At 43.1% G+C, this 13513-nt stretch overlaps 1 protein-coding gene across 1 annotated transcript in view; it reads left to right on the top strand.

The window, feature by feature from the left end:
- GMDS (GDP-mannose 4,6-dehydratase) overlaps nt 1-13513 on the top strand; it is a 422575-nt gene that overhangs the window by 65688 nt on the left and 343374 nt on the right. Inside the window, exons 3-4 of the mRNA XM_057399362.1 lie at nt 1257-1344; nt 5622-5731. Of these exons, the coding sequence (XP_057255345.1) occupies nt 1257-1344; nt 5622-5731 (198 nt within the window). The remainder of the gene's footprint in view (nt 1-1256; nt 1345-5621; nt 5732-13513) is intronic.

Here is a 13513-nt window from a genome sequence, read left to right as displayed (position 1 = left end):
TTGTGAAGATGAAGCTATTCAGCTGTTATTAGATATCTTGCCACAAAATGCCATCCTTAAAGCTGTCGACTGGTCTCACTCTGTGGTTATGCATACCTTTTTATTCAGTTAAGTTTCAGACTTCAGATGGAATAAGAAGTGTCAATAACCATAGCTTGTGTTATGCGTGAAACAAAAATCCCCAAATAAAACCAAACCAAAACCCTGAAAACTCTGTTCCTACTGGTATGTTCTCATAGGTTCAAGTTAACATTGAAGTAAGAGAGTAGAGCAATGGCCCAGCCCAGCTGAATGTAGGATGCATCAAAGTGTAAGGGATCACTTTCAGGAATAATGGGCAGGGGGAAGTAGAGGACAGTCAGATGCTGAAGCTTGATTTCACTTGTGCAAGCACAACTTCTGCAGCTGGTAACCCAAGCTAATATGAATTTTGTCAGCAGGCATGGGGCTATCTTACATAAGGAAGAAACAGGGTCAGTGTCTGAACAATTTCTCTAATGTATTAGACACAAATGAGCTTTTCATTAATGTTAGTCAGAACCAGTGGTTTTTTTTACAGTCTTATTTATCATGGCTGGTTAAAGGAAATTCCCAACCTGCGTTTCAGCCTTAAGCTTGCCTGTCTGTCTTGTAACCCAGTGGATAACACTGACTCATGAGGTCCATAAAAAAGCACTGACTGTTCTGGCTGTTCTTCCACCACCCCAGAAAGTGAATAACAGCTGTTTTCTAAAATAGTTTTGGGCCTTGCAGGTGCTGCCCATTCTTTCCCCTTTTTCTTCTCCACTTCTCTCTTCTCTGCCCTCACTCTCCTTTCCTTAGCCCCATCTCCTGCTGCTTCTTTTTCCATGCCCATCATCTCTGGCTCCAGAAAGACTTCTCTGCAGCCAGGGAGAAGTGGTTATCTCAGCATTCACGTATTGCTTCTCCAACTCCGATAGTGCTGATAAGTCTTACTCACTAGGAGATGGTGCTTTAGGGCAATTCAGTGTTTCCTGTACTGTTTGTGATGCTTGGGCTGCTAGTGGTGTCAACAAGGGAGAAGGTGAAACCACTCAGGTTTGAAAGTAAATGACAGCATCAGAGGTCTCCTCCAACTATTTAGTTATGATTTGGATAATTGTATGTCTTTAGAAATAGAGACAAGCCCTGATTACCTTATAGAAGGGTTAGGCCTGTGTATGTGAAAAGAGAAGTGATGATGATGAACACTTTTAATGCTTACCTTTTGTATTTCTCCTTGTTCAACCCCCCAGGTGCATGGCATCGTTCGTCGGTCTAGTTCTTTTAATACGGGCCGGATTGAACATCTCTATAAGAACCCACAGGCTCACATTGAAGGAAGTAAGACTTTGTTTTTATATTTAAGGTGACTTTGGGTTTTGGTTTTCTTTCTGGGGGGCGAGGGGTTGGGGATTTAGTCTGTGGTGTGTGTTGGTGGAGAAAGATCTGCTGGAGCAGGAAGGGAATCCCAGTTTCCTCTACCTAAATGTTAGTAACAAGTAGTTATTTTTAAGCTCTGCTTGATTTGGGATTGGTTATTTAAAACAAAGGAACAAGTAAAAAAAACCCCACTTGATAGCTTAGCTTCACTTTTCTCTGCTTGTGTTAGCTAGCTGCTCTATCTCAGAAAGAAAGTGATGACTGTCTCTGATGAAAATGTGACACAAAACATAGATATTCTTGTGTGTGTGAGTTACCAAAAGGGGAAAATATGAAAGGGGCCTATAAGGATGCTGGGAAAGGACTCTTCATTAGAGACTGTAGTGATAGGACAAGGGGTAATGGGGTAAAATGTAAACAGGGGAAGTTTAGACTGGATATAAGGAAGAAGTTCTTTACTGTGAGGGTGGTGAGGCACTGGAATGGGTTGCCCAAGGAAGTTGTGAATGCTCCATCCCTGGCGATATTCAAGGCTGGGTTGGACAGAGCCTTGAGTGAGATGGTTTAGTGTGAGGTGTCCCTGCCCATGACAGGGGGTTGGAACTAGATGATCTTAAGGTCCTTTCCAACCCTAACTATTCTATGATTCTATAAGGAATTGTGTGGAAATGCTGACAGTTCACATGTATCTAGGCAGTAGGAGTTAGGTAATGGCTGAGTCAGCAAAAAGCTACAGGAGGTTAAAAACACTGAGCTATCAGAATATTAAAATGTGGGAGGTTTTGAGGCAGTTATCTTAAGTACTCCCTTCTGTATCCTCATGAATTTCTTAGTGCCTGATGGAGGTGAAGGCTTGGGGACAGCCTGCATGACAGCATGAGTAAGACATGGTCACTTCCTACTGATGACAGGAAGAATGTATCTTCTGAATTTCTGCACCCAAGGAAATTAATATGTTTTTATTCTTCCCTGAAGGAAAGGCCTTGTTTTTGGAAATTAACAAAAAATTTACTGTATTCTGTTACCGATGATAATTTTGAAAGCTAAAATCATTGCCTTCAGTGTACACTTTGCAAAAATTGTTTTGAGTACTTTAAGAAGGTTAACTGGTCACTTAATGAGAAGCTCAAATGTTGGATGGTTCCAGTTCAGCAGGATTGAGCATTTTAACAAGCATATAGTTCTCTAAACTATTCATATTTTGTAGACTTGCACAGAATGACACTGTCCTAAATAGTCCAATTTAAGTTATTATTAACACTAAATATCTCTATGCAGTCTCATGTATTTTGAAGTCTGCTTCCCCTCATGGTTGAACAGAGCCTAATTTTATCAAATTGTACTATTTAATGCTACTTTTAGAGTTCACTTGATCTTTGCTTGTAATTTAAAAAAAAAAAACAAAAAACAAACCCAACCCAAAACTGTAGATAGTTGCTACTTACTGTACATTGTTCCTTAAAATATCTGATTGAGAGACGGGTAAAATTGAATAAAATATCTTCATGAAGAATACTGAAATCTGTGCTTCTGTCAAGGAGAATGCAAGAACTGTGTTTCCTATGACTTGTATTCAGGGTTTACAAGGTAAAATGAAGCAAGAGAAATCAAATAGGAACTGTGCATTGTGAGGACCATGGTGTGACTATGAAAAGCAATTTGAAAAGGCAATGTAGATCATGATAAATATGTAAATGAGCATTTAAGGAAAGGCATGGAATAAAGGAAAAGAAAGCAGACCTTAAATGTTTTTCCTCAGTTTTTATCTAATTTTTGTTTAACTGAGGAATGCAGCCATATGAATGGGAGGAGGAGGAGGAATTGGACTTGGAATCTCAGGAAAAGCTGTTCCATGGAAACTGTTTGGAAACAATGGGTTTCCAGGCAGTACTGGAGGAAGCAAAGAAGCAATAGTGGTTGATGTGAGCAAACCCTAATTTTTTCTTTTCTGTATGTGTTCTTCGCATGAGGAATTGATTACACAGTGCACGATGATGATCTTCCTAGACAGTGAATCTCTTTATACAAAAGAAATAGTAGGGAGAACAAGAAGGAAAAACAAGCTGTTTCCTGAAGCAAGCCCTTCAGCTATTGCTTGCTAAGGAGGTTTATAGATTGGATAATATTGCTAAACCCCAAAGGTTTTGACATTTAATCTGTGTTTATAAATATTTATACCAAATAAACACCATTTCTAGGAAGTCTTTCCACTTAGCCTATTCCTCCTGAAGGACCTCTTTTTCATTGGTCGGAAAATGAGCAAAGCCTCTTGTCCTGCTCCCATTCAGAAAAAGCCCTTTTGGACAAGAATCTTTAAAGACTTGATTGTAGACCAAAATGGGTATTCCCCTTCGACACCTTTAAATTTAAGGCAATCATGGGAGGGTATTTCTGATGCTTGGCTTAGTGTGGCTGGCAGCCCACCTTCCCCTGGGAAGCTCTGGGACTGCTCTCTGGCCTGGCAATGGTGGCAGAACTGAATGTCTCTGCTGTAGGAAGAGAGAGCCTGACTGTCTTTCCTCCTCAGGTGCTGCTTAGGCTGGAGAGGAACCAGTTGCTCTTTCAGACCCTAAGGCTCCCACAGAGCTGCTGCTGCTCCCTGGACCTCTTATAAAGATGTCATCTGCTCCATTCTCTCTGAAAGGATGGCTAAGCTGGCAGGGTGATTTTGTTTAACTCCCAGCCAAGGTTAGCAGCAGAAGAAGAGGGTCTCCTGTTGCCATGGGGAAGCTTTCTTTTCTGGTACAGAAAGGATAGTGCATTTGAGTTCTTCCCTGCTCCCACCAGCCCAGAGAGTTCTTAAAAAAGGTGATAATTGCTATCAGAGAAATAGGTTAGGTAGTGCTTGCTCTGGGTGTCTTTTTAGCATTGTAAGAAAAATGCAGCAGTTGTTAAGGTGGTCTGGACACCAACAGTATTAAAGATTGCAGGTTAAAACCAGTATCAGAATAGTTTTATCCTGTAACCGTTTGGGATCTTGTGCATGCTGTGGCCCACAGGCAAAATTGGTTTCATGCATTGAATTTCTTTTGGAAAGCAGGACAGCTGCATTCCATACAAGTGGAAATGAAGTGTTATACCAATGCAGTTTGTATAGGACTGATGGCAGTAATGAAGGCAGCCCCCACCATGGATAATTGATGTGTATGCACAAAAGGGGTCATAACCTCCTTGCCAGCATTCATACTTCATCACAGTTATCACTTTTTTGAAAGAGTTGCACTACCATTCCCTTATCTGTTAGTCACAGCTTCATCTGGATCTTGAAGACCTTTCAGAACTGTCCATTTTCAAGCAATGCAGATGTAAAAGCAAATTTGAAGAATACACTGTGACCTGCTGTGCTGTGTCACTTTATCAACCTGAGGCGCCTCAAGCACATGTTAAATAGGAATGTGCAGAGCTAAACACCTGAGAACTGTGTGATCTGTACTTCCTTGCTGCCTTAAACTGTTAAAAATAACAACAAAAAAGCATGCCATAAAAAAAAGCTGGTCTTATGCTCTTACCTGCTTTTTCACACTCAGATTGGAAAGTAGTCAGGAAAGAATAAATAACAGTTCTGCCACTGACTTACCTAACCCCGTTTGACATTCTCCTGTGTAGTATCATGAAGTATGTTTCATTGACAGTTACAGTATTCTCTGAAAATCTTTTTTTGGTGTTTATTGATATTTTTAAATGGGAAAACAATAGTAATAAAATGCAGCACATAGTACTGTAATGTTACTTTAACGTTCATCTTGTAGTTGTATCAGACATTTTTGTTGTGTTGTGAAATTATTTACAGTGAGGAACATAAACATGTATGACATTTTGGGAAGGAGGAGAAAGCTATTGGAGTATGCTTAAGTAATTAGAAGTCTTTGTGAGTGATATTAGAAACCTTAATTAAAATAATGTGAGGGTTCATGGCTGAAATTCTGTATATGACATTGTTCTAATTTATACTACCTGAGTTAATGAAGTGTAAGCTATTAAAGAAATACAAATGCTGCTAGGTAAATCAGATTATTTAAAAGAGAATTTGAAATGGTAGTTATTACTTCTGCAAGGAAATGTATTTTGTGCTTAAAGCACAGAAAAACAACAAGCAAAACTTTGTTCAGCTGGTGATCTTTTAACTTTTTCCAGTAAATGTTTACTTGGATTTTAAACCTGGAATAGCATTTGGACCAAGAATTGCCATACTGTTCTGGGACTAAAGTTTATTAACTCTGTGTTCTTAAACTCTGAAGACATGAAGCTGCACTACGGTGATCTCACAGACAGCACCTGCCTGGTGAAGATCATTAATGAAGTCAAACCCACTGAGATATACAACCTGGGAGCTCAGAGCCATGTCAAGGTGAGTAGCTTCTGGCACTGAGAATTATGGATATGCATTGGCAGTGTTATACTGCTTTAATTATTTTAGACTGCAGCATTCGTAGCTGTTTTAACAACTGCTAACTTTAGCAGGTAAACACTGCCTTAAATCCAGATAGTTGTTTGCTGCAGTGCTGAATTACTGTATGAGTCTTGCTATTAAAAATATATTAAGATGTTGGATTAAGTAAGGCTAAGTTGTCATTATCAACAAAATCCACAGGTTTAAGAATCTGATTTTTCTACCATTTGAAACAACTTTTGTTGTGGAGTTTGCTGCTGACCTGTCCTATTGGAGAAGTTTTTTAGTGTTGTTAGGTCAAATGGTTTTTAGAACCACATTATTCTGTTTGCATTAAAATCAATACATGTATCAGAGTGTATCACTTCTAGAAGGGCTTCACCTATACCAGTTTTCATTCAGGTGGTATTCTTTGAAAGATTGACCAACAAATAGAGGAAACAGCTTTGCTCCTACTAGTGGTATTATAAAATTTCTGGATTTTTGATTGGCAAAGAGTTACAGAAACTGAAACAAAAGGACTTGCTGAAGATTGGTAACGTGACCCTGGCAAGTCTGCTGCATCATAAGGAAAAAATGAACAATAATAGAGAGGGTAACTTTAGTTTGTATTTTACATATGTTAAGCTATATTGCTGTCTCGTGGAAAAGCTTGGTTTATTAACAGTTGATCTCTATGTACTTGTGAAAACCTTCTTCTTGCCTCTATTCACGATTACAAGCTGAAACTGATGGCCAGGCTGCAAATTCTCTTTAAAATAAATTGTGTGTCAGTCTTATCTCCTGTCCTTATTGTGTGTGACATGAAAGTATTCTTAACTGGTATTTATCTGATTTCTCCATGCTGAGCATTAGTCTGGTTTGGTTTGTTAGCTGAGGAACAGCAGTATAAGAACAAGGCTGCATGAGTCCAAGGGCAGCTTTGGTCCAGATGGCAATATAAATGCTGCTTTGCAGAGTGAAACCTGAGCCAGCAAACCTTGCTGAGTATTTGCAGTCCACAGCTAAATGTTCCATCGTTTCTTTTCTTGAAAAAGTGCATTGGATAACAATCTACAGGGAAAATACTTGTGTCCCTTAGGTGGTGTTAGCATGTTGCTAATATTCTAGTCCCGACCTATCTCCATAGGGCTGCTGCAGCTGCTAACAACTCAAATCACAGTGCTCCAGTGGGAGGGCATAAAGGGGGGGTGGTGATGCTGCTATAGGTTCTTGCATGACATTGCCATGAGCTCTGGGAAAGTTTATTCCTCAAGTATCTCACTGCATGAACATTTTGAAATAGTGCAGATCAGACACCAAGTCTTGGCTTTTGGAGATCTTGTGTGCTTTAGGGATATAATGAGCACAGTGAGGAGCCATCAAAATAGCTTTCTTAGAAGCTAGCCTGAACATGGCAGCCCAATAGTTAGGCAATGTTTGGAGTCCTACTGGAAATCTAGATGGACTTCTGGAGGGTGTGCTTATTATGCTTCCTAGCATCTCCAGTAATACTTCTGTTCTTACAGCTGAGGAGAGAACCTAGGCACCCCAAGTCTGTTGACTGAGGTGGTTGGGGAACTTGACTGTAGTATTTTAAGTTGGACTTAAAAGCAGTTCAACAGTGCATTTTGAAACAATTCCCAGTGTTAGAAGAGGGAGTAGAACTTGGTGATCTGCTAGGGGTAAATGTCTTCAGCAGATACCTGAACAGCTCTTACCACTTTGGTATGTAAACTTACTGGTTTTGCTTTGTGCATCGTGTTTAGGGAAGGAGGGATAAAAGAACTTCTAATCTTAGCTTGCTTCACATTCTGGTGACTTTGAACCAGTGACGTGTTCGGTATTTTTTGGTGGTGTTTGTGTTGGCTTGTGTTTATGCAGAATAAAGTTTCCAATCACTCTCACTTCCAGTTAGTTTATGTGAGCCATGCTGAAATGAAGGAAAGTAAAATAATAGGAAGTTGGTCTGGTTTCCTGTAGGAAACCAATGAAGATGAAATTGGTTCTTGGAATGAGCCCACGGTAGTCTGGGAAATACTGTCAGAGAAGACATTTTTCTGAATCATAAATAGTGAGGACTATGACTCATAAAGTAGGTCACTGAGAGGCTGATCTGATCTTATTCATGGGAGAAAGTGAGAGAAGACTTAAACTTGCTCCTTATTAAAAACAGTAAACTTAACAGAATGATATCATCAGTAGGAACAAATTATCCAGTGTGTGTTCCCGTCTGTTTTGGTGAGAAATAGGGATTAGCTCTTTTCATTGTAGCTTCTCTATTGGATGTTCAGAAAACAGTAGCACATTCACTTCAGAGTTACTAAGTAAACAGTTTAGCCTCATTTTTTCTCTCCAGTCTCTACATGTCCTGCTGCTTTGGCTTTTGGTGCTTTGAGAATCCAGTGCGTTGACTATGATTTGCCATTACTGTATATCAGCAGCATGCAGATTGCTTAGTCTAAATTGTGGTATGTAACTATACTCATATACTTCTATGTGTTGAATGTCTTGAAAAACAATTATCCAAATTTTAGGTAGGCTAAAATTGTATTAAAGTCTCTTCTTGCGCAGTATTTCAGTAGATGCACGCACACACACAGAGATGTGAACTTGTAACTATTTTTTTTTTTCTGAAGGAAAAGTGATCTCATCAGTATTTGACTGACCTGTAAAATTTTTTTGAGTTCTGTTGAACTGGTGAAGTTGGTAAATATTTTCTTTATAAATTTCTGAAGCAAAAAGGCAGTGCAACCTTAGTAAAAGATTACTTCCTTTCAGCACTTGAAACTTATTGCACTTAGCAGTTAAACATAATAGGACTGAAGAAACGGCTCCAGTTTTATGGCTATTGCTGTCGTAGCAGTCATATAAATAGCCTAGTAAATTTAGGTGTAGTGTAGATAGCCACAGTTGTCTAGTTTACTTCTTTAAATCTTGTTGTGTAGTAGAAAGTTATTTTGCCTACATACTGCTGGCATTTGTTGCCAGAAATTTTATAGCACATGTATTTTAGGAGTTCTTCTTTAGTTTAGGGACTATTAAAGTTCTGTTTAAAGTTCTTACAGACATGTGGGTGCTTAGACTCTCACGGGAATTAAGTTTAAGAAGCAAAGCTTACCTGAAAGGTGAAATGTAAAAATAAGGGGCTCTTTTCATATAACCCTTCATTTGACTAAATATCCCTTTACACTTGTCTACTGAATTCAGCTTTGTCTTTTCTATTTCTGCTTCTGTATTTCTGTGCTCTCCAAAGAGAAGGCCCTCAGCCTTCGAGGCCTTTAGACTCCCCTTTGCCAATGCTGGAAAAATTAAAGACCTTACTGATTTCTGATTATTTTATGGTTTTATCTGCATCAAATACTGGTACCTAATTGCTGTGAACCTAACATATTATGAAATACTACTTCATTTCATCACTGTACCTGTTAATGTGACTGTCTGTTTTCACACTGCATGGAGAGTGAAGTGGCAGCAGGGAAGATGAATAAATAAAAGAAATAGCAGCAACATCTTTAGAGCCCATGGACTAAAATTCCACCTTATGTAAAAACCTGTACTCACCTGTTGCTCTGCTGCACCCGAAGTTACAGATTGCAGGCTGGGTGGTAGGAAAGTGGGATTGCTGAAGTGAGAAGAAAATTGAAGTACACAATCAAGAGCTATCATATAAACTTATCAAAATCACAGAATGGCTGAAGGTTCGAAGGGACCTCTGGAGAGTGTGTAGTTCTAGCTTCTTACTCAGAGTCAGCTAGAGCAGGGTGCAAAGAACCCTGTCCATTGAAGTTTTAAGTAGGATAGAGACTCCACAGCCTCCATGACATCCTGTTCCTTCATCTTTGCAGTTCCATCACCCTCACAGTAAAAAAAAAAAAACACAACCCACAAAGTTTTTCATATTTTTCTAATGGCATTTCCCGTATTTCACTTTTTCCCCTGTACCTCACCTCCTATCACTGGTTGCCACTGAGAAGAGTCTGTCTGGGTCATCTTCGTTCTTCCCAACACCCATCAGGTATTTTAAAACACATCAGTCAGAGCCCCATTTGAGGCTTCTCCAGGCAAACAAATCCAGCTCTAAATGACTCTTCACATGACATGCTCAAATCCTTCAGCCACTGTGGGTCTGTTATGTCTGTACATAATTCTGGTAGCCTAGAATTCACAGTGCTGTCACCACTCAGCACTGTGGTAAAGGCAAAAGATCACCTCCTTACTCTTCTGGTGACACATAATGCAGCTCCAGAGGCTGTTGCCAACCGAGCGTGTTCATAGGTCTCGAGGCCCGGGAACAGCCTCCACTGGGACCTGCACTGCAGCTATCCCCTCAGGCAGCTATCCCCTATGTCAGAGCTTGTCATGCAGAGCTATATGCATGACAACGCATAGCTGTTCTGTTCCCGGGAAGGTTTAGAGTGGACGTTAGGAAGCATTTCTTTACCTAGAGGGTGGCCAAAACCTGGAAGAGGCTTCTAGAGAGGTGACCAGTGCCGTCTGCCCGTCAGTGTTTGAGAGGCCTTTGGGCAACACCCTTACTAACAGGCTTTAACTTTTGGCCAACCGCAAAGTGGGGGAGCAGCTGGGCTTGATGATCATTGTAGGTCTCTTCCAACTTCCAGTTTTTCTCTCCCTACTCCCTTCTTTCCCAAACAGAACGTGCTGAGGGAAAACTGGATGCCGTTTCTTCCCAGCCCTGCGCTAGCGCAAGCGATTGAATGGGTAATTGTGTCCCACCGCAGGCATGGGCTCTGTCACTCTGTGGCAAGGAGCCCTGTGCCTTCTGATGGGGGTGAGAGATGTCAATTGTCTCTGGATGATTTGAGCATCTGAACAGGTTTGCAAAGAACACGTGTGAACTGGTTTTGGAAAGTCTTCTGTGTTCATCCAGTTTCTTTGGGTTTCCACAGGACAGCGAAAGACCACGTCCGTGACCCCAGGGAGGCTCAAAGATCAAGCCCTCAGCCTGAAGCAGGATGTGCTCCTGAACTAAATGGTTGCAAATCCTCTTTTGGTGGGCAATACCTGCTCATGTCCTTGTGATTCCCCCTACTCCCAACCCCACTCCTCCCCCAAGTGCTAGTGTTTAAAAATGCCTGTGCTGTTTCTTTTGGAGAAACAGAGCAAAACACAAGAGCCTGGGAGCAGCAACGCTCCATCAGGAGTCCATCTGGCCCAGTGCTCTCTCTCCAGTGGCATCCCAGACGTGTTGCAAGGAGAGTAGATGAGGAGTGCAGGTCTACTTGTGTCGGGGTCCAGAGGGTGTTCGTAGGCCTTGATGCCTCGGACTGGCCCCCCTTTGGGACCTGCACTGCAGCTATCCCCTCAGGCCCATGTCAGAGCTTGTCATGCAGAACTATATGCATGACAAAGCATAGCTGTTCTGTTCCGTTCCGTTCCATTCCCTGCACTCATGAGGAGTTGTACAAGGATGTGACCGTTATTTAGCTGAAATGCCAAGGGGCTTTCAGCACCAGAAATGCTTTCAAAGACACAAGTCAGACACAAATGAGGTTACAGGTGGAAAGCATATTTTATTTATTTATAAATCAAGTTTTCTTATTCATCTCAGTTTAGTTGAGTTAATTTCAGTCTAGTTTAGCTTAGATTCTATTTCCTCTTCCTAAATCTGTCAGAGCTGGTGCTCACAAGCCTTAACCTGATGCACATGCGTAGCCAGCAGCAGGCTGATGCATCCTTCAGTTTCTCTGGAAAAAGGCCTCTCTTGCAGGCTGAGGGAGGAAAGCCGGGGCAGGAGCGGTGCCGTGGTGGGGCGAGAGCAGTGGGAGAACCCAGCCAGAAAGGGCCAGGGAAGACCTGACTCGGGGTAGTGCTCAATGCCACACAGGACAGCAGCAAGTCCCGGGGCCACGCTGGGGCCAGCCTGGGAGTGCTGAAGGTTGCTTCCCCCCGGATGCGGGGCACGATGGCCAGCTGCGTGGAGCACGAGCCGCTGCCTTTGGGCCGCAATGACCCAAAGGAGCCCCGTGAAGGGGCTGTGCTCGGCTGCGGAGGAGGCAAATAAACCCCGGGGACACTTGCAAGTCCAGCCTGGGGGCAAAAAAGCCTTCCCCCCCCCCCCCAGCTGCAGGACACGAGGGGCCACCTTCGTGGTGCATGAGCACCAGGCGATAACCCAGGGCACCAGGACCACAGGAGCCCTGGCAAGTGGTCACGCTCAGTGCTCAGAGGAAGGCAAGAAACCCTGGGGACCGGTGCCAATCTGCCCCGGGGAAAAATTCCTTCCTGACCTCAGGGCTGGCGATCGGCTACTCCCTGAGCAGGGCAGCAAGACCTGCTCCTGGTCCACGGGCTGGTTATGCCTCCATTGGACACCGGACCTGCCTTTTCTGCCTCCACCTGGAGCCATCTCAGGGGCTTCCCACAACAGCAAAATGCCGCTGGCCTCATCTGCCCTGGGAGTGAGAGCCCTTGGAGTGGCTGGCACTGCAGCTCCAAAGCGCTGGTGGAGGGCACTGGACTTATACTGCCCCAGGGCATTGTGATGCTGTGTTGGTGCATGCTGGCTCTATGACACATGGGTGATGGGACCCCCGCAGCCCTGCCCACTGCAGCCCTGCTGCTGCTGCTCTCAGTTATGCAAAGAGGTTTCCTTTCTGTTAACTGTGATTTTACCAATAGACGCCTTTCTGAAATATGAAGGCTTAAAGCTTGTCCACAGGTTTTTTGGTTCTTTGTAGCATCTCCTTTACCGTGGCAATGTAAAACTGGCATGCAACTCAATGTGACCATCAGGCACAGTCAACATGGGTTCACAAAAGGAAAGTTCTGGGTAGCTAATTTGAGATCCTTCTGTGATAAAGTCACCTGCCTGGTGAGCGAAGGCATGGTGGTGGATCTAGCTTTTCCTGGTTTCAGAGAGGCTTTTGGAACTGTCCCTGCCTTCTGGACACATTGTCCAGCTGTGAGATGAACAGGCACATGGTGCATTGAGTGAAGAACTGTCTGAATGGCAGGGCTCAGAGGGTTGTAGTGAATGGGGCTTCATCTGGCAACTGGTCATCAGTGATGTTCCTCAGGGATCAGTTTTAGGTCTAGTTCTGTTCAATCTTCCTATCAATGATCTGGATCCAGGAGTTGAATGCGTCATTGGCGAGTTTGCTGATGATGCTAAGCTGAGAGGTGCTGCTGAGTCTTGAGGGACAAGAGGTTTTGCAGAGGGATGTGGACAGACTGGAGCATTGGGCAGTCATCAATGGCATGAAACCGAACAAGAGCAGATGCTGAATTCTGCACGCAGGATGGGGGAATGCCAACCCCAAGAGTAAAGTGGGAGAGGGGCGGCTGGAGAGCAGCCCTACAGAAAGGTATCTGGAGGTGCTGGCCGGCAGCAGGCTCAGTGTGAGCCAGCAATGTGCCCTGGCAGCCAAGAGGGCAAGCCACATGCTGGGGTGCATCAGAACAAGCATGACCTGCCACTTAGAAGAGATGATTTTCCTGCTGGAATCAGCGCTGGTGCAGGCTCACCTTGAGTACTGGGTGCAGTTCTAGGCCCTACCATTTAAGAATAACATGAAGGTCCTGGAATGCATCCAGAGGAGGGTAACAAAGCTGGTGACAGGGCTGGAAGGCCTGTGCTTTGAGAAGCGGCTGAGGACACTGAGTTTGTCTACTTTTGAGGAAAGGAGCCTGAGAGGGGACCTCATTGCCCTCTATAGCTCTTGTCAAGGAGGGGGAACGGAGAGGGAGGTGCTGATTTCTTCTTGCTTGCATCCAGTGATAGTACGCATGTTTTTCTTA

Source organism: Pezoporus wallicus, unplaced genomic scaffold (genome assembly GCF_028554395.1).
Source record: "Pezoporus wallicus isolate ANWC-B61680 ecotype Strahan unplaced genomic scaffold, APGP_CSIRO_Pwel_v1 contig_818, whole genome shotgun sequence".
Taxonomy (NCBI): domain Eukaryota; kingdom Metazoa; phylum Chordata; class Aves; order Psittaciformes; family Psittacidae; genus Pezoporus; species Pezoporus wallicus.
This window is presented reverse-complemented; position numbering and strand designations above follow the sequence as displayed.